Source organism: Callorhinus ursinus, unplaced genomic scaffold (assembly GCF_003265705.2).
Source record: "Callorhinus ursinus isolate GAN/ISIS: 27379988/994484 unplaced genomic scaffold, GSC_fseal_2.0 scaffold7, whole genome shotgun sequence".
Classification (NCBI taxonomy): domain Eukaryota; kingdom Metazoa; phylum Chordata; class Mammalia; order Carnivora; family Otariidae; genus Callorhinus; species Callorhinus ursinus.
In genome coordinates this window covers 4196118-4217912 of record NW_027397069.1, presented here as the reverse complement: position 1 = coordinate 4217912, position 21795 = coordinate 4196118, and the positions used below count along the sequence as shown (strand labels likewise).

At 40.9% G+C, this 21795-nt stretch overlaps 1 protein-coding gene across 2 annotated transcripts in view; it reads left to right on the top strand.

Moving 5' to 3' along the window:
- Positions 1-17902, top strand: part of BIVM (basic, immunoglobulin-like variable motif containing) — a 77084-nt gene extending 59182 nt beyond the window's left edge. For both annotated transcript variants that reach the window (XM_025874626.2, XM_025874623.2), the window contains 9 exons: positions 108-315; positions 746-1837; positions 4988-5235; positions 8229-8348; positions 8515-8728; positions 9447-9591; positions 14064-14264; positions 15417-15501; positions 17196-17902. In XM_025874626.2, coding sequence (XP_025730411.1) covers positions 108-315; positions 746-1837; positions 4988-5235; positions 8229-8348; positions 8515-8728; positions 9447-9591; positions 14064-14264; positions 15417-15501; positions 17196-17804 — 2922 coding nt within the window. In that variant the 3' untranslated portion in view covers positions 17805-17902. The remainder of the gene's footprint in view (positions 1-107; positions 316-745; positions 1838-4987; positions 5236-8228; positions 8349-8514; positions 8729-9446; positions 9592-14063; positions 14265-15416; positions 15502-17195) is intronic.
- Positions 17903-21795: the final 3893 nt, after the last annotated feature.

The following is a 21795-nucleotide window of genomic DNA, read 5'->3' as shown; positions in this document are numbered from 1 at the left end:
ATGGAAAAAATCAATTGCTCTCTGTCTTTTTGTGGGGAAAAGGATGGAAATGTGGGAACATTATCTGTATTTAATACAAAAAAATAATTTTACTTATTTTATTTTAGGAGTCTAATGACTTTTCACAGTATCAGCTCAAAGGCTTGCTTAAAAAAAACTACCTAAACCAACACATAGAAAATATCCAAAAGGAAATGAATCAGCAACAGTCAGGACAAATCCAAAGGCAATATGAAGATGAAGGGGGCTTTTTGAAGGAGGTGGAGTCAAGGAGAGTGGTCTCTGAAGATACTTCACATTACATCTTAATAAGAGGTATTCGGTACCATCACTTACCTGATGGTTAAAAACCAAAAATATGTCTCTAAATTCTAGGAACTACCACCCTACTTATGTAATAATAAATATATGTAGCTATTAATGGATTACCTACTATTGTATCAACCCTCTTTGTTTTTATTATTTATTTAAAATTTATCTATTTATTTACTCCCAGTATAATTAACATACAGTGTTATCTATTAGTTTCAGGTTTACAGTATAATGATTCAACAATTCTGTACGTTACTCAGTGCTCCTGTACAAACCCACTTTAAAATTAAATAACAAATTTAACTCTTAGTGCTGTTCAAATGAAAATTTATAACTTCATTCATGAGAACCAGTATTCTTTTATTCATCTTACTGGAAGTATATTGTCTCACTGTAAAACTATATAATGAGAAATGTTTTAATTTTTCTTAAGGTATTCAAGCTAAGAAAGTTGCAGAGGTGGGTTCAGAGGCTCTTCCTTCTTCCAGCGAAATGCACAGCAGGTCTTTTGACATGAAGTCATCTCCATGTGAGAAACTGAAGCCAGAGGAAGAGCCTGCTGCTACCCCTCCTTCTCCAAGAACTTTCCTGGACATGCAGACTGCCATGCTGGGAAGCAGCTCAGAAGAGGAGTGGGAGCGTGAGACTCAAAAGCAGTCTGATGTGAAGAATGCACCTGTGTCACCGCTTACTCTCTTAGCCATTCAGAAGGTCCTTGATGATGATGAAGACATGGAAGCACATGCTGGAAAGGACGTGCAGGCAGGAGGGTCAGGAGTGAAAACACTGTTTGAGAACCGTTGCCATGAAGAAGTTGTTGGGGGCCTAAAAGAGGGAGATGGAGAAGGAATGCTGTTGCCATCAGGACCCCATCTAACTTGTGTGAACTCTGCACATGAAACCAGCCCTGACAGTGACAGGAGGCTGGCAGACTCAGCTCATTTGTCCCGTCCCATCTTCTGTCCAGGCAGTGAATCTAGTGTTTTAAAAGAAGAAATGTCACTTATGCACGTGGTGAGTGAAACCTTTCAGACAAGCGATGAGTCTACAGTTAAGAGTAGAAAAGACCAAGTTCCTTCAGAAAGCACAGTGGTGATGCACAGCGATGCACCTAGACTCCAGGGTGGGAGACAACTGACACCAGTACCTTTGATGAGTTCAAGTTCTGTATCAAGAAATGAAACATACACCAAAGAACCTGGACTACAACAAGACCTTTGCCCATCAGGCCCCAAATACGACTCCTCTGTTCTTTCAAGTGATGATGAAGCAGAAGGTGAAAAAAATCCCATTTCTGAAATCACTGACACTGTCAGTTTGCAAGGAACAAGTAATACACAAAGTGTCCCTTCAGAGGCAATAAGTAACTTGGAAAATGCAGTATCCTTTAATTCTAAAGAGCATGAGAATTTCCTGAAAACCATCCAAGAACATGAGACAGTGGAATCTGCAGACCAGGACTTAATTTCAGTTCCAAAGTCCGTGGAGCCAATGGAAATGGACTCTGAAGAAAGTGAATCTGATGGTAGGTGCTTGTACTCTTCCAGATATACAGAACGGTAGGGTTTCGCATCTCCAGGAATGGAGAGATCCTGCAGTGTAGTCTAGTTCCCACTTTTGTTCCAATGATGAATGAGGAGCCCAGAAAGGTGAAACGACTCTCCCAAGGACACACAGCTGGTTCTTTTTTGTTGTTTTTAAAAGGAGGGAGTACCAGTTGGAAAAGGTGAAAGTGAGTCTTTCAGGTTTTTTTTACTTTTTTTTTTTTTGAAATAATTATAAACTTAATAAAGTTGAAAGAATATTACAGAACATTCTGGTTCCTTCCCGCAGTACCTCAATGGCTAGCATTTAACCACATGTGCTTTATCATATCTCTTTAATATATTTATATACATATACATGTTTACTATATATTTACATCTATACAGACTTCTATATTGTCGATCCTAATTATTCACAGATTTCTTAGTTGTGAAATTGCCTACTTACTAAAATTTATTTGTAACCCCAGAATCAATACTTAGCAGTAGTATCTTTGTGGTCATTCATGGACCTGAGTAAAGTGGCTAGAAGTTTGAATTGCCATACCACTCCCAGCTGAGGTTGAACAAGGTGTCACTCTGCCTTTGTGTTGCAGCTATCCCACAGAGGTGACCAGAAGGTTAATATGGGAGAGAGCAGTGCAGTGTAGACCAAGAAGCTCTGGTTCGGGTTAGTTGGATGGGGTTTGAATCCCAATTCCAGCACCTGTTAGTGGGGCAGCCTCAGGCAAGTCTCTTAATACTCCTGATATTCATTTTCTCTTTTGTAAGATAAAGAAATTAGAATTTGCCAACATGGGTTGTTTTTAGGATTTGCAATTATAAATATATTTACTCTATGAACAAGGATGTACTCGTGGATTAAGTGTTCACAGTGACTTTATAGAACATACTGTTGTGAATAACAAGAATTGATTGTACACACACACAAGCTAACTTTTTTCCTGGTGTCTGCTGAGTTTCTCCATTCTTTTTTTTTTTAATTTTATTTTATTATGTTAGTCACCATACATTACATCATTAGTTTTTTTTTTTAAGATTTTTATTTATTTATTCATGAGAGACAGAGGGAAAGAGAGAGAGAGAGAGAGAGAAGCAGAGGGAGAAGCAGGCTCCTAAGGAGCAGGGAGCCTGATGCGGGACTCGATCCCAGTATCCTGGGATTATGACCTGAGCCGAAGGCAGACGCTTAACCATCTGAGCCACCCAGGCTCCCACATCATTAGTTTTTGATGTAGTGTTCCATGATTCATTGTTTGCGTATAACACCCGATGCTCCATTCAGTACGTGCCCTCTTTAATACCCATCACCGGGCTAACCCATCCCCCCACCCCCTGTTTCTCCATTCTAAAGTTACTGTTTCTCCTTTGTAATTAGTATTTTATGGAAAGGCTGTGTAAATATGTTGTTCCTGAACAAATTTTTGCCCACTTATTTCAGCATTCATTGATGATTTTTACCTAAATAAATGGTTACTATGATGGCTGCCAAATGGCAGTTTTCTAATTCCATCATTCCTTACATATTTTTCAGTTTACGTCCTTTTATAAAAAGGAGGATCTTTTCCCTCTTCCCCATTTACTGTTTTTTTAATATCCATGTGGACTCAAGAGTTTACTTTATTTAGTGATTTATGATGCTGTTGTACTTTATGGTTGGAGTCGTCCTGGCTTTGGCCAGAGGGGGCCCCCTTCAGGCTGGCTTCTGTGACTTTTGACAATTCCCTCTTACAGTTTGAGCATTTCTTTACTTTCTGATCAAGACATTCCAGATTTATCTTATACTTTCCCTGCCCTGCCCTGCCCCTGGATCCAGCCAGTTCACCAGAGAGTCCTAGGTCTCTCTGGTAATAGAGCATGATGTTTAGAAACCAAGATCTGGACCCTGAGTGTGCTCACTGGGACTGGAGTAGTCATTGCTTCAGGCCCTCTCAGGGACAGAGCAGGAAGTATATTTATGTATATACACACAAGCATGTGCACACACCCATCTGTATTTATTTCTCTACAAATAAATACATATTTATATATAAATGTATATTTTCATGTATAAAAATCTATGAGTTCATACCGATACCTGCATTCCAATCCAACATCACAGATTTCATTTTAGCTTCCACTTTTGTTATAATTTCCCTTCTAACAGTGAGAAACCTTACTCCCATTGCCCTTAACATATTGACTTATTGCTTATTGTCTCTTAACTTGTAACCATCTCCTGGTCCCATTGGTGTTCTCCTTGGTCCTGGCTGTCTCCTTGGCCCCAGTCCCCACTCTGAGGTCTCCAGCCTACTCTGTCCTGATTGCATCCTGAAATCCATCCCCCTCCACCTGAAGAAGGGAATCACATTTCTTTTTAAAGAAAAGACAAGACACAGGAGAGGAGGGAAGGAAGGTGGAAGAGAAGAGCTATTTCTCCTGAGTACTTTTCCAGGATTCTTTCCACTAATTCACAGCTTTATTCTTTGCTATGTCCATAGTGAAATGAGAACATATAACAACATACATGACTGTTGACATCCTCTGATAATTCTCCTTTTTGAACTCTGAAACAACAGTAGTTAACTTAGCATATCTGTATAAAGCTTATATGCAAATCTTTGAAAGCCTGGTTCCCAATTTCAAAGGTAGTGCCAGTTTATCTAATGGATAAGGCTTATTTTGAAGTTATAGGCATTTTTTAATAGTTTACAAACAACAGAATTTATTTTTCACTCCATAGTCTTTTTTTAAATATTATGTTAATCACCATACATTACATCATTAGTCTTTGATGCAATGTTCCATGATTCATTGTTTGCGCATAACACCCAGTGCTCCATGCAGAATGTGCCCTCTTTAATACCCATCACCAGGCTAACCCATCCCCCCACCCCCTCCCCTCTAGAACCCTGAGTTTGTTTCTCAGAGTCCATAGTCTCTCATGGTTTGTCTCCCCCTCTGATTTCCCCCCTTCATTTTTTATTATTAAATTTATTTAATAGTAATATGTTAGCCTTACATGTTTTCTAGTAAATTCAGATCATTTCAGGGTAAAACATTTTTCAGGATACTTTGGAATGCTCTTGATGACTTTGGGATAATTTTAATGTTTCACTTGTAAATAAAGTGACCTTGTTATTTTGGTACAGGAAGTTTCATCGAAGTACAGAGTATAATTAGTAACGATGAACTTCAGGCTGAGTTACATGAAGCTTCTAAATCTCCCTCCAGACAAGATGAAGAAGAACTGATAGGAACTAAGAAGGAAGAAGCCACTGGTGACTCTGAGGGCCTCCTAAGATACAACTCTGGAAGTGAGGCTTTGGACACTGAGCCACATGAAGAAGCTGAAAAAGATGCAGACAGTTCACTCAATGAATGGCAAGATATTAATTTGGTAATAATATGACATCGAGTTTTAATTTACGGCTAAGAAAGAGCCAAGTTAAATAGCTTTTGAACTTGAAGGAGTTACTGGATGAACATTTATCAGATATTTGCATGCTTTTTTTTTTTCTTAACTATTTTTTTGTAGTTCTGGGGATTGGGAAATCTAAGATCAAGGTGCGGGCTAATTTGGTTCCTGGTGAGAGCTCTCTGGCTTGCAGATGGCTGCCTTCTTGCCATGTACTCATGTGGTGGGGAGAGAGGGGGGTTGGGGTGGGGGAGGGGGCTGGAGCGGGGGAGAGGGTAGGGAGGGAAGGAGATATCTTTCTTTTATAAGGCTACAGTCCTATCAAATTAGGGCCCCACCCTTATGACCTCATTTAACCTTAATTACCTTTTTTTTTTTTTTTTTAAAGATTTTGTTTATTTGACAGAGACACGGTGAGAGAGGGAACACAAGCAGGGGGAGTGGGAGAGGGAGAAGCAGACTTCCCGCAGAGCAGGGAGCCCGATGCGGGGCTGGATCCCAGGACCCTGGGACTGTGACCTGAGCCGAAGGCAGACGCTTAACGACTGAGTCACCCAGGCGCCACCAACCTTAATTACCTCCCAAAGACACCATCTCCAGATGCAATCACATATGGGGTTAGGACTTTAACAATGAATTTTGGGGGAACACAATTCAGTCCACAGCAAGAACCACATACAATAACACCTAAAAGCATAAAACACTTACCTGTAGAGCTTACAACATATGTGAAAGATACGTATTTCAAACTACAAAACACTGATAGAAATCAGGGAAGACCTAAATAGATGTGGTTTTGGATGGGAAGACCCAATATTAAGATATCAGTTCTCTCCAAGCTGATCCATAGATTCATAGAATTCTAATAAAAACCCAATGATGGATATTAACAAGCTGATTCTTAAAATTTATACGGGAAAGCAAGGAAGCTAGAGTAGTCAAAACAATTTCCAAAAAGAAAAAATTGGAGGACTTATACTACCTGATATCAAGATTTCCTGTGAAGCTACAGTAATCAGGAGAGTATGATATTGGCTAAAGGATAGATACATGGATCACTAGAACGAAATAGAGTCCTGCAATAGAAGCAAACAACAGTAATCAAGACAGGTTGCTCTTGGCATAAAGATAAATAGATCAATAGAACATAATATAGAAAGTACAGAAATGGATCCATGCATATATGGAGAACAAATTTTCAACAATGCTACAAAGGCAGTTGGATGGAGAAAGGAGTCTTTGCACTGGCCCTAGGAAAAAAAAAACAACTTTGGTGCTGAGTGTGATATAGCAAAATCAACTCAAAACACATCACAAATTGTAGTTTTACAGTAACTCTTGAAACGAGGCAGTGCGAGTGTGAATCTTCCAACTTTGTTTATTTCAAAGTTGTTTCACTTTTATAAATCCTGTGCATTTCCATATGAATTTTAGAATTAGCTTCTCAATTTGTATGAAACTTGCCTAAGGTTTTGATGAGATCATATTGAATATACAGATCGATTTGGGGGGGAGTTAAATCTTAGCAACACTCTTATCTTCTGATCCATGAGCAAAGGATATATCTTGATTTATTCAGATCTTTTAAAATTTTCTCAGCAGTGTTTTGCAGTTTTCAGTGTACAAATCTTACACATCCTTTGTCAGATTTATCTCCAATTATTTCATATTTTTGAGGGTATAGTAATTGACATTTTATTTTTTACAATTCATAATTTTTAGTGTAATTCACAGAGTTATACAACTATCACAATTTTAGAACATTTCCATCCCCCCCAGAAACAGCCCTGTACCCATTAGCTGTCATTCCCTGTCCCTTCCTCTCCACCTCTGGGACCACTCATCTACTGTCTGTCTCTATGGGTTTGTCTTTTCTGGACATTTCATATAAAGGGGATCATACAACCTGTGGTCTTTTGTTTCTGGCTCCTTTCATTTAGCAGAATGTTTCCAAGGTCCGTCCATGTTGTAGCATGTGTTAGTACTCTTTCTTTTTATTGCCAAATAGTATTCCATCATATGGATATGAACCACCTTTTATTCATTTATCATTTTTTTTTAAAGATTTTTATTTATTTATTGAGAGAGAGAGAGAATGGTAGAGAGAGAGCATGAGAAGGAGGAAGGTCAAAGGGAGAAGCAGACTCCCTGCTGAGCAGGGAGCCCGATGCGGGACTCGATCCTGGGACTCCAGGATCATGACCTGAGCCGAAGGCAGTCGCTTAACCAACTGAGCCACCCAGGCGCCCCTATTCATTTATCATTTGATGGACATTTAGGTTGTTTACACTTTTTGGCTATTATGAATAATGCTGCTGTTAACATCTATGTACAGGTTTTTTTTGGGGGATGGATGTATATCTTCATTTCTCTTTGGTGTACACCTAGGAATAGAATTGCTGGTCACAGGTAGCTGTGTTTAACGTTTTGAGGCCCCATCAGACTGTTTTCCAAGGTGGCTGCACCATTCCCACCAACAGTGTATAAGGGTTCCAGTTTTTCCACATTCTCATCAACACTAATACTGGCCTTTTGATTCTGGTCACCCTAGTGGGTGGGAAGTGGTATCTCACACTGTGTTGTTGTTGTTTTTAAGATTTTATTTATTAGACAGAGAGAAGGAGAGAGTGAGCACGAGCAAGGGGAGTGGGAGAGGGAGAAGCAGGCTCCGACGCGGGGCTCGATCCCAGGACCCGGGATCATGACCTGAGCCGAAGGCAGACGCTTAATGGACTGGGGCACCTAGGCGCCCCTCACTCTGTTTTTTAAAAATTCCATTTATTTAAACTAAAACATGGGTGATTTAGTGAGGGAACTCTAAAGATATTACAGACCTGCTCAGAAATCCAAGTGGGAAACTTCCTAAGGAGGAACGCTTATTTGGTAATTTAGTCAGACTAAATGCAGGCTTTTTGTAACAAATGAGTTTAATTGGATCATTAATATAATTATCTACAGATAGAATTATTTTGCAGGAGGAACTGGAAACTCTGGAGAGCAGCCTGTTAGCACAGCAGAATTCATTGAAAGCACAAAAACAGCAGCAAGAACGGATTGCTGCTACCGTGACAGGGCAGATGTTCCTGGAAAGCCAGGTAGGTGTACAAACCAGGCCTCCTTTAGCAATTCCTACCGCTGGTTTTATTTAATGCGATTCCCCAAGGGGATGCCTTCGATGAAATGTGTGCGCACTGCTCCCATTTCTGGTCAAGGCCGAGTCCCGCATTTCCCGGGGGTCACGGCATGTCTCTAACTCTCCAGGAACTTCTTCGCCTGTTTGGCATTCCCTACATCGAGGCTCCCATGGAAGCAGAGGCACAGTGCGCCATCCTAGATCTGACCGATCAGACTTCTGGAACAATCACTGATGATAGTGATATTTGGCTCTTCGGAGCACGGCATGTCTATAAAAACTTTTTTAATAAAAACAAGTTTGTAGAGTATTACCAGTATGTGGACTTTCACAACCAACTTGGTAAGACTTCAGAGTATGAGTACTTTTTGAGATTTACCTTTAGAATTTGTATTTTGAATTTTTTCCTTTCCAAGGAACTAGTTTGATGTATTAATTAGGAAATGGTGGGTCTCTACAAGTTTTCATGTAAATGATCTTTTGCTTCTAGAGAGGAATAGGATTTTTAAATTAGAATTAAGAAATTAAAACCCTAGTAATGTTTAGGCATTTTCTGCAGTTTTAATTACCTGACCTGCTTAGACTTTGACTGGTTATCCGAGATCTCTGGAGTAAACCAAAGGTGGTAGAGAAGGGAGGCAGGTGAGCTCCATGGCCCCGTGTTAGTGTTTCTGGCAGTGATTCTTCATTTTTCCATTCATCTAACAAATACATATTGAGTGATTCCTGTATGCCAATTTTTGTTCTTGGCGGTGGGGAAACAGTGGAGAATACAAGTCTAGTACGAGAAACAGATAATAAACATAATCCATGTAGAAAAACAAAGCTGTAGAAGAGGAGAGGGTGACCTGCAGTCACAGGAAGAGCATGTGCTGTTGTATATAGAGCTGTGGTCAGGAAAGGCTTTACTAATAGGTCACTTTTGGGCTAGGGCCTGAAGAAAAGAGGTAGTGAGTGTGGTACATACCTTAGGGATGAGCATGTCAGACAAAGGGCCAGAATCTTGCTTGGTGTGTTCTAATAAAAATTTAAAAAATATAAAATGTTTTTACTTTTATAGGATTAGACCGGAACAAATTAATAAATTTGGCCTATTTGCTTGGAAGTGATTATACAGAAGGAATACCAACTGTAGGTTGTGTTACAGCCATGGAAATTCTCAATGAATTCCCTGGACATGGCCTGGAGCCTCTCCTAAAATTCTCGTAAGTTCTTTCTTAATTTCTTTAATTAAAATGTTTATGTAAATATCTGATTTAGGGTGCCTGGGTGGCGCAGTTGGTTAAGCATCTGACTCTTGGTTTTGGCTCAGGTCATGGCCTCGGGTTTCTGGGATCAAGTCCACGTTGGGCTTTGCGCTCAGCGCTCAGTGCTCAGCATGGAGTCTGCTTGGGATTCTCTTCTCCCTCTGCTCTTCTCCCCTGCGCAGGCATGCACACACTCTCTGTTGCTCTCTCTCTTTTGCTCTCTTTCTCTCAAATAAATAAGTCTTAAAAAAAAAAAAAACCCAATTTAACAAACAGAACTATTATTTGTATCATGAAGTGTCACAAATCACCGGAATTGATTGGGTTACCAAATTTGTTTTCCCTTTCTAGACTTCAGTGAAATCAGAGACAATTTTTTTAGAGGCACCAGGCTTATCCTAGTTCAAGGGGCTACATAGCCAGGTCTGTGGGATTCCATAGGCAAGTAGAAATTCCCATTTCATTCATTCAGATATGGATTGAGTGGTTGCTCTTGTGTCAGATGCCCTGCTAGGCTGGGGTAGGCTTCTTTTCCGCTTTCCCTAGTTGACTAAGCCGTAGGCTGTGCTCTCAAGGAGCTCCACGCTCTTGGGACAGAAGCAAACACGTCCCTGCACTTCCCTGTGTCGAGTGCTCTGAAAGAGGAGCCAGAGTGGCATGGAAGTACAATGTTGAGAGCTTTACCTCAGGCCCTGCTGTCCCATTTCTTGCTGCGTGTACTCTGATGTGTTTAGTGATGGTGGTGCATTCCACCCAGAACCCACCATTGTGCTGCCTTTGGGGTACACTTTAATTATGGAGTTTCTGGGACAGTGGTGTTGAGGAGGATGTCCGTGAAAGGAGTTCCTTCTTAAGGTTGGTCCTCGATGGCATTTAAAAAAATTGGACTATAAGTCACATACCATAAATTTCACAGTTCAGTGGTTTTTAGTCTATTCACAAGGTTGTGATGGCATTTCTAACCACCAACTTGTCATGAGATACTATTTGGTAGGAGTTGATTTAATGGTTCTTTGGAGTTCTTTCCAGTTGTATCTCCTGTGTCTGAAAAATTCTCAGATGTTCTGGTCTAAGAATCAGTGATTAAAAATTAAAACTTAAATGCAGAAGTCGTTTTAATGTTTGCTCTTCTTTAGCTGTAGCACATGTACCAGTGTATTTATTTTACACTTTTTGTATCTCTCCTCATGATTTCCATATTATTGAGGAAATAATATACTGGCAGTAAGTTATTGGGTAGCTCATAGGTCATGGTATTTAAATAACTTGAAAAACTACAAATAACTTGACTGTACAAATAGTAATAGAAAAATTATGAAATATGAATTAAAAAGATGGTTACAGTTAACATTTTGGTTTATATAATTTTAGAGTTTTCTGTGCACAGTGTACTCAGACTTTTTATATATATATATCTGTAGTCATACAAGTGTGTATTGTTTCTTTTTATGTTAACCTATAACTCATTTGGTGATAGAACAAGGCATACTGTCAACAATGTATAGATGAGTAACAGTTTTTAATGACTCCATAGTAGTCTTCTGATGTATTGTGATTAATCACATGCCTATTGTTATTTCTTTTTTTTTAAAGTCTGAACAAACGTGATTTGAGTGCCTTCAGAGACATATTGTTGGGTTCTTATCTGATTATTATAGGATAAGTAAAAATGGTATTTAGATTTTTAATTTGCTATCCTGAATTTTTTTGTTTGTTGAAAATTTGCATTTCTGATAGAGTGAATGCCTATTTATGCCATATTTCTTTTCTCTCGTTAGTTGGGTGGTTTACATTTTAGCCATTTCTGCTCTGGTTGTCCAGCTGGTGGCTGGCAGAGAGGAGCAGCCGGAGCTGTTCCTGGCTCGGGGACGTGAAGACAGATGCAGTTAGAGAGCCTGAGGAGAGGTGGAAGAGCAGTGAAATTGAGAGTGTTGCCTTGCTTTCTTTTCCGCTTTCCCTTTCCCCTAACCAGACTCCAGCTCATCACCCCCCTTTAAGGTGGAGCTACTCTGGGCCTGCCCACTGAAATCAGCCTAGCTGTGTTTGGTTAGGCCTACACAGTGCCCTCTTTTGTGGAGCCTTCATTGTGAATTGGCTACCAATATTTATTTATTTTTTTAAAGAAGAATTTATTTTTATTTTATTCATTTATTTGACAGAGAGAGACACAGTGAGAGAGGGAGCACAAGCAGGGGGAGTGGAAGAGGGAGAAGGAGGCTTCCCATTGAGCAGAGAGCCTAATGCAGGGCTCCGTCCCAGGAGCCTGGGATCATGACCTGAGCCGAAGGCAGACACTTAATGACTGAGCCACCCAGGTGCCCCATAAGAAGGGATATGTTTTTTTTTTAAGATTTTATTATTTATTTATTAGAGAGAGAGAGAGCGAGTACACAAGCAGGGGGAGCGGCAGGCAGAGGGAGAAGCAGACTCCCCGCTGAGCAAGGAGCCCGACACAGGACTCGATCCCAGGGTCCTGGGATCATGACCTGAGCTGAAGGCAGACCCTTAACGACTGAGCCACCCAGGTGTCCCGGCTACCAACATTTAAATTAGGGGAGATTTCACTGAACATTTTGGGTTCTCTTGGGGGGAAATGAGATCTGAACACACTGGGCCCAAATGCCCAGATGTCCCTGGAAGAGCAGGGACAGAGAACGGCAGTCACCCCCACCAACCTGGCCCGGGCACAGATCCTTCCATCCTAGCACAGTCGCTCCCACTCCCTGCCGTGTTCCCCACAGTTCAGCTGACTGGCGGAGGCCATCTTTCATCTTTATGGCAGTGCCTGGCCCTCCTGCTTTAAGGAGGGGGAGATTCTCTCAGTGGGATGAATGCTCGGCATGTTGTTGTGCTGCTCAACCTCGCTGACAATCCTGATTCCTTATCTCAAAGATGGAAATTCAAAAGAGAATAGGCGAGAATTATAGGTGTTCTCTTAGTGCACTCCTGGAAATGGTATTGTAAAACTGATGAAGACAGATCTTAGTTCCTTTTTGCCTTTTGATGCTGCAGTGAAGACTGCAGTTAGTCTTTTGTAATGCTAGGCGGCACTCCTGCACTGGTGAAATGAGGCACTGGCTGAGAGCAGATCAGAGTCCGTGTCCCACCTGGCAAGGATGGGAAGCAGTGCAACAGAACAGAGTGTTTTTTTTTTTTTTTTTTTTTTAATGTTTCATTGAATGTGTAGATTGGTGAGGGTTTTCTTTGCTTTTAACTTTATGCCATTCATTCTTCCTAATTGTATAAATTTTTCCGGTTGTCCCTTGCCACGTTGTAAAATACTTTAAACCTCAGTGGCTTCCAACAGTCATTGATTTTTGCCCATGGATCTGCAGTTTGGTGAGGCTGTGTGGGCCTGTCTTGTTGGGCTCTGTGTATGTCAGGGGGCAGCTCAGCTGGGCTAGAGGATCCGCTGGTGAGGGAGCCATGTGTCTGGCCAGTGGTGCTGATGTTGGCCGGGAGCTCAGCCAGAACTGTGGGCCGGGGCCTCGGACCCCCTCCATCTGGACGCCCTCCATCTGGACCCCCTCCATCTGGATCCCCTCCATCTGGAGCTTCCTCACACAGCATGTTAGCTGCTTCCGAGGCAGATATCTTAAGGGTCCAGATGTGGAAACAGCAGGCTCTGAAGACCTGGTACAGCGTCCCTTCCTCCGTCACAGAGCCCACCCGGCTCAGGGAGGGGACATGGGCCCCACTTCTGGATGGGAGGAGAAGCAAAGGGTGTGGGGCTGTCTTTAACTTGCCATAGTAATTTCTGATCACAATGGAAAAACTGAAAAAGGAATGAAATATAAAGAAGAAAATGAACAGCTGTATCCTTGCTTAGAACATTGCCTAACACAGTAAAATAATAGTTGTCATTGCTTTTATTATTTTAAATTGCCTTGTATATGTTTCCTTTCTTCACATATATGCATTTTCTCCAAAATTGAGGTTCTACTTTCTATAGAGTCATGTTCTGCATTTTTAAGATGTAACCTGTTCTTGGCATTTTTACGTATTATTAAATATTCTTGGGTCTGTTATTGTAGTTGATTTGAAGTAAATGATACAGATATGTGACCTCATTTTCCTGCTGAGAAAGAGCCCCAGAGAAGTTGTGGGCCCTGACGGGCGATTCTCAGGGTCTGACTGCACCAGTGCCCCCTGTGAAGTCTTGAGCAGGTACTGACTTGTGCTTGGGGTCGGTTTCTTCCTCTGTGGGGTGATGACAGTGGTACGTAGGACTGTGCTCTGGTGACGAGCGGCATATATGACCGCTGACATGGTGCCAGGCGCAGAGTAAGCTTGCAGTCAGTGTTTGCCATGGTTCCTCTGTGGCTCATGGAATTTGTTCTGGGGCTTGAGTTTACATCTTCTAAGCATAGCCCTTTATCTGCAGTGCATCCACTATAATGTCATGAAATCTTGTCTCCTTTGCCTTGTAGAGAGTGGTGGCATGAAGCTCAAAAAAGTAAGAAGATAAGACCCAACCCATATGACACCAAAGTGAAAAAAAAATTGCGCAAGCTGCAGCTCACACCTGGCTTTCCCAACCCAGCCGTTGCAGATGCTTACCTCAAACCTGTGGTGGACGAGTCCAGGGGGTCGTTTCTGTGGGGGAGGCCGGATCTGGACAAAATTAGAGAGTATCCTTTTACCCCTTCGACCTAAAGGAGCACTGAGCCAAATATATGTTTTCCTTTGAGTTGGAGGGAACACTTGGATCAGCTTTTTCTTAATACTTTGTTTAAGATGCTCCTTTTTCTCTTTCCTTAGGTTTTTTTGTTTTTGTTTTGTTTTTGTTTTTTTGGTGGTAAAATATACATAACAAAATTTATCATCTTAACAGTTGAAGCATACCATTCAATGGCATTAAATACATTCATATCGTTGGGCAACAATCACCAGTCACCACATCCATCCCCATTCTTTTCATCCGAAAAGAACTGAAGCTCTAGACCCATTAACAACAACTCCCCATCTCCTCCCTTCGGACCCTGGTGACCACCAAGTCTACTTTCTGTCTTCAGGGTTTTGAGGACTTGAGTACCTCATACAAGTGGAATCATTCAGTATTGGTCCTTTCGTGTCTGGCTTATTTCACTGAGCACAGTGTCATCAAGGCTCATCCATGCTGTACCATGTGTCAGAATGTCCTTTCTTTTTAAGGCTGAATAACATTCCATTGTGTGGATATGCCACATTTTGCTTATCCATTCATCTGTTGGTGGATACTTGGGTTGCTTCCATGTTTTAGCTATTATGAACAGTCTCTTTAGAGTGAAGAGGATCTTTATTTGAAAGAGGTAGTGATAAACATTCAAGGTACAACCACATAATTATTATTCATTCTGAAAGAATAGAAAAGATGATTAGTTTTATTCATTCTTATTTATATGTTCCTTTTTACATATTTAAATCATCATTTGGATAGATGCTTAAATGTTTGCAATAGTATTAGTCTAACTACAGTTTTTTTCTCTCAAAGAAATATGTATGATATCTGAAACTTGTTTTTATTCTAAATGGTTAACCTTTTCTCAGAGTAACGAGTCTTTGATGTCCTAAAATGAGAGTTGGGTATGTTTTCTCTTAGAGGACATTGAACAGGAGACATGCCACATGATTATGTTGCAGTAGTTTGTTTTGTCATTTGTTCTCTTACCACTTTATTCTTTATAAATGTGAAAATCTTTAGAGATACGGGGAATGGAATTACAGGTGAGTTCTTTGCACCTTTTTATTTATCACTTGTTTAAATATCTTTAAAAACATGTAGAAGCCTTAACTGCCTGCATATTTTGTCAGCGTTATTTTGGGTGGAACAGGACGAAGACAGACGAGTCTCTGTTTCCAGTATTAAAGCAACTGAACGCCCAGCAGGTAATCATGGCAGCTCTTTTCCTAACTTCAGGGTGAGGAGTGAACCAAGAAAGGCTGCCAGTAGCAGCTATTAAAGACCCGTTACTCTTTTATTTTAGAGCATGTAACATACAAAAATATTACACTTTAGATAAGAGAACAGAAGAAAACAGAAAAAGGGAAAACTGCACTTTGTCTTCATTTCTCAATTTCACTCTTAGGGCTGGACTTCCGTGTCTGTGCATGTTCATTCTGCCTTTGAAAAAACCAGGCTAATAATGGATTGCATACTGAGATGTTTATGCTTGAATATTTTAGTTTTTCAGAGCTATTTTCATTTAAAAAAATTCTGGGAAGTGTCCAGTCCAAAGCAAATCCTGATCATTGAATTCTCTTCGAGTACAAATGCTCCTTCATTCTATAAATGAGTCATCATCACTATGGCATGTTGGCAGGAGAGATTTTTGAGATGAGGCCTTTGTATGGCTCTCAGTTCTCTCGTGGGGTGGGTGTAGGTAATCGTGTCTCGCTTTATCTGTGAGTATATTCCCACCCATACAGAAGATTGTTCTCACCCCGGGAACAACCTCCAAAATATATGTACAGGTAAACCACTTAGTAGTGAGACCATATCCTAGAAAGTACACGTATTTAAATCTATTGTCATTAGGTTTGGTTAATTTAGAAAAAACATAGGTAAAACTGAGGTGGACGGCCTTTCTGAAAAGCGTCTCCCTTGCTTATGTGATGACTTTCTGTAATGGAGCCATTGTATGCCAACAGCCAAGGAAAGCGTGTCGGCTTTGTGATGATTACTCCTTAATTTCAGGTACATTGTGTTGTAATATGTTTCTTCCTTTACATTATAGAAGTTATATAAATTTATTTCCCCAAAATTAGAAAAAAGTGAATTAAAATGATCCATTATTTACTTTCTCTGACAGATATTAACATATAGGTTTATTTTCTTTTCCTCTCCCCCCTCCTTTGCACATATATTTGTTATCATACATAAATGCAATTTGATCTATATAACTCCCCCTCATACTTATTAACATAAGATTTTTTCTTTATATTGCATGGTTTTCATAATTTCAAACGACCAGATTACCTTGCATCAAAGAGGTTTCACTTATGGGTTCAGCGCACTTAGTGGACCCTTGATTTTCAGGTTTTCATAAATAATGCTGTGATGAACGTTAGGCATAAAACTGTCTCCACAGGCAACTATTATTTTAATAATGTCTTGCCAAATGTGGATTTGCTAAACAAAGACCATGACCGTTTCCCAGTATGCAGTGTGGGTTGCCTCCTCAACGAACTGCACAATGACCATGTTTTGAAGAGAAGGGAGGAGTGGAATTTAGACACAGACCGCACAAAACTGTGGTACTCCAAAAGAAGTTGGCATATTTGGCTACTGAAAAACACCTGACTCTGTTTGAGTGCCTGGGAAGGGGGTTCTTATTGGAGATGTGGACGGAGGGCTTAGGTGACCGGTGGTGAGGACTGCTTCAAGTGTGATCTAGAAAATAAAATTTACTCTCAGTAAATCCTGAGGGAGAGATTTGGCTTTTGAGAGGTAAGGAAGGCACCTTCTCTGAAAGAGTCATCCAAAGCCAGTGACCAAGGTGGAGCTCTTTGATTTGCTTCAGAAAGTTGACTGACTTGCCTGAAATTTTTTTTTTTTTAATCATTTCATTTCATTTTTTTAGACGCAGCTCCGAATTGATTCTTTCTTTAGATTAGCTCAACAGGAGAGACAAGATGCTAAGGGTATTAGGAGCCAGAGACTGAACAGAGCTGTGACTTGTATGCTGAGAAAAGAGAGAGAAGCCACAGCCAGCGAAATAGAAGCAGTGTCCGTTGCCATGGAAAACGACTTTGAGTTCCCTGATAAGGCAGAAGGAAACACCCAGAAGAGAAGCCTAGCAAATAAATGGAAAGAGTCATCAAGCCTGAAAAGAAAGAGGCTTTCTGACTCTAAGCGAGAGAGTAAATGTGGCGGGTTTTTGGGGGGGGCCTGCCTCTCGCCGCCGTCATCTGGGACCTCTTCAGGTGAGGACGCTGTGTGTGTGTCTTCAGTGACCGTGCAGCAGGAGAGAGCAGCCCCGGAGTCACCTGGCCGCCGCCCGGGTTTGCTGAGCCCGGGTTTGCAGAGCGCAGCGACCCCAGCTCCCGCCAGCGACCAGGGCGCGACCAGCAGCAGCTCTAGTGATGATGACAGACAGGGGCCCGTGCCAGTGCTGGTGACCGCCAGATCTGTGTTTGGGAGGAGAAGGGGGAAACGGAGAGGTACAAGAGGAAGGAAGAGAACAACCTAATTAATTTAAGCCCATTTGTTCTCCCTCATCGGGCACAACTTAACATTTTGTAATGAATTTGTTGTGAGGAAATAACACAATTAAAAGTATGCGCACAATTTTTGTATTGTGTTTTTTTTAAATATGGATGCACAACTTGACATTTATTTTTCTGACATGTTACACTTTTCTAGTGTTTTACATGTCATTGACTATTTCCTTGTGTTCACAGTCTTTGCTCATGTTTCTATTATCATACAATGTTTGATGCTTTCCTACAGCATTACAAAAAGAAAGGATTTCTTTTCTTTTTTAAAGATTTTATTTATTTATTTGACAGAGAGAGGCACAGCGAGAGGGGGAACACAAGCAGGGGGAGTGGGAGAGGGAGAAGCAGGCTTCCTGTGGGGCAGGGAGCCCGATGCGGGGCTCACCTGACCTGAGCTGAAGGCAGACCCTTAAGGACTGAGCCACCCAGGCGCCCAGGGGAAAGGATTTCTGTTGATCAGTAGTCACTGTCAATCAGCATTCCCTTTGACTTTCTGACCCAGATGAGAAGGAATATATCCGTATTTCTTAATTCCATAACAGTGGCCATTTCCCACACCTATGTGAAGTCCTGCCCCCCCCCCCCCCCCCCCCCACTCCTTCCCCTTTTTCCTCCGGATCCCCTTAAAAAAGTGGCAAGAGGGAACCTCACTGCTACAACATACTTTGAAGAGTATGTTTGCTGCACTTATAGCAAGATAATTAGGAAACCGAGATGGGGTGTGTGATTTCCCCTGTGAGCATTAACCAAACACAGAACCTCTGTACCGTAATGTTTGTCTTTTAAAATACTTTGGTTGTCACGAGCTGACTTCTGTGTAAATGGCTGTGGGGGCTCAGGGCTGTGGTTAAACCGGTGTAGGTGGGCCTCCCTTAGGAGCGGCTTTCAGGGGTTGGTTATTGTTAACAGAGACGTTCCTTCTGAGTGGCCTAGCCTCGGTTAGTTTATTATTGCTCCGGCCGCCACTCTCACAACAGCAACTCCCGGAGTTCTGATTGCTTAGTTGTGAACAGTCTGAGGAGAGCATTGTCCATTACCTGGAGCCTGGGTTCTTTGGCCTTCAGAGGTACTGTCTACCCAAGTCTGTATCTTTTCTGACATCTTTGGTATTTCCGTCTTTGCTGATTTTCTTCCCTCTGCCTTCAAATAATTGAAAATCTTTACCCCAGTGAATACTAAATACAGATAACTTTCAACAACCTTGTACTGACTACTGGACGCTTTTTTTAAGGCTTGAATTTATATTTACTTTTCAGCCCTTCTTCTCAGATAGTTGGTCTACAGCTGTGCTTTTCCTTTTTATTTATTCTTTCCTAATTAGAAATATCTCCTCTGATTCTTCCAGTCCTCTCTAGCAGCTTTCTTCTAGAGTCGACAATGACTTCCATGTAAATAAACTCAGATCTTTTTTTAATGCGTCTTCTCTCTGGAGGTATTTGAAGCAGAACACTTTTCTTCGGGGGATGGAGTAGGGAGACATTAACTTTTTCACATTATTCTCATTTCTGAAAGCTACTTATGATTGGGAGTTTTCTGCATATTTTCATATTATTCTCATTTCTCAAAGCTACTTATAATTGGGAGTTTTCTGCATACATGTTTGTAAGTACTACTTTTGTTAAAATTTAATTTTGTTTCCTTTCATAGATAATTTCCATTTGTTTTGCACTACCCTAGTTGGGGTGAAGGCTAAGCTGCTATAGCAAAGAGATCTTCATATACAATGGCCTACATAAGCTGGACCATGATTTATCTCCTACTCAACAGGCTGGCCAATCTGAGCTGGTTAGGCAGCTGTCCACCATGAGGTCATTCAGGGTCCCAGGTTCAGCCATCTCCTAGGCTGCTGTCTTGCTTGAATGGTCACTGCTATATCTGCATTTCAACCTGCTGGAAGAGGAAAGAACCAAAGCCCTGGGAAGGACAATGTCCTTTGTTAAAAATCACTTATCTTATTCTGTTGAATCGACCTGAGCATATTCTTCAGAAATACCCAGAAATGTAATCTCTACCTGGACTATGTACCCAGGAAAAGGAAAAATGGATATACAGCTTATAGCTGTAAATGTATTTATAGAACATTTTGGTATTTATCCTTTTTTCTGTTAACCCTCTGACCAAGGCATATCCTTTTACAAATGAAGAAACAAGCTTGGAGATACTTACCAACTTTACCAAATTCACCCAACCAGTAGGAAAGTACCCAAATCTTTCTTTTTCCCCCAAATTTAATTTGAAATTCAGGGTGCAATTTTACCTACAAAATAGGTTGCCTGTTTAAAACCAGCAGCAGCAAAGCAAATTTATCACTATTCAAAGTGAGTTGGTATACATGGGTATGATGTAGGATGACAACCATCATATATATACTTTTTCTATAAAATCATCTTTCAGCCTACTAATCTTTTCTTCAGCTTTCTCTACCTTTGCTGTTAAACTCATCTGTTGAGTTCTTTATTTCATGTATTTTCAGTCCTATTTTCTTGACTAATTTTTATAGATTCTAGTTCTTTGGTGTAATTCTTGTCATCTATTCTTTGAATATCTTCATCACAGTTACTTTAAAGTCTGTGTTAAACAATTCCAATATCTGGGTTACCTGTGGGCTTGTTTCTATTGTCTGTTTCTTGGTATGATTAGTAAACTCGGAGTGAATGCCGGACATTGTGTATAAGGAATTGTAGATGTTGTGGATCTTCCTCTGCAGAGGACTCGGGAAGGTACTCTGGCAGGCGGCAGAGGGGAACATCACCTGACTATAAGCAGGACCTAGTGAATTCAAGGCTGCCTTGCGGTCTTTGTAAGACTCCATCTTCCAGTTTCTCCCCATTACTAAAAAAGTAGTTTCTCGGGGGTACCAACTGACACCGGGGGTGTTTCTTATTGTGAGCTTTGCTCTACTTTCAGCTACTCTTTGCTTGGAAAATTAGCCTCTTGCCCTAACATCTTATTGAGTAAATGCCTTGAGTGAAGGGTCAGTGCTGAGTGTGGGGTTTATTTCTCTTGCTTCCTGGGCTCTTGGGCTCCCAATTCCTGGCTGCCTTGCCAGCTCCCAACACTATTCTTTGTCTTCCCAGTTCTATGTGATCGATCACTGGAAGCTCTCCTGGCATCCTTCCTTGTCTTCCCTTTGGCTTCTCAGCCTCTTTATTATCAATAATCAGCAAAAACATGGAATTCTTGGGGCGCCTGGGTGGCTCAGTCGTTAAGCGTCTGCCTTCAGCTCAGGTCATGATCCCAGGGTCCTGGGATCGAGCCCTGCATTGGGCTCCCTGCTCCGCGGGAAGCCTGCTTCTCCCTCTCCCACTCCCCCTGCTCGTGTTCCTCCTCTTGCTGTCCCTCTCTGTCAAATAAATAAATAAAAATCTTTAAAAAAAAACAAACATGGAATTCTTGGCTACCTTGGCAGTTCTTTCCTGACCACTAGTGTGTGTGTGTGTGTGTGTGTGTGTGTGTGTAATCTGCTTTCCTAGTTCTTGGAAGCAGAGGTGTGCTATAAGCTACTTACAGGTGGAGGCAGAGGTCTCTATGTACTTTTCAAACAGTTCAGTGTAACTGAAATAATCATTGTCATGTCAGTTTAAATGATCAATTTAGGGATTCTGCCTCTTAAGAAATCTGGCACTGAGGTTTCATGATCTTTTAAATAACTCCTTGAAAAAGACAGGTAATTTTTATTCACCAAATGATTATTCTTATTTTAAAAAAAGCCAAAAAAGAGGATGTCCTCTGCCCAGAATTAACTGCCTATGAATAATAGTTTTCATTGTTTAGGATTTTGCAATTTGCAGATTTTTTTTTTTTTTTTTACCTACCATATTCCTCTCACAAGTATATATTGAGTACCTTTTATATCCCTGTTTTATAGATAAGGAAGCCAAGAAACACATTAAGTAAATGCCTCAAATCCCAAGCAAATTTAAAATTAGGCTCCCAGACTGCTAGTTCCATCCAATATATTAA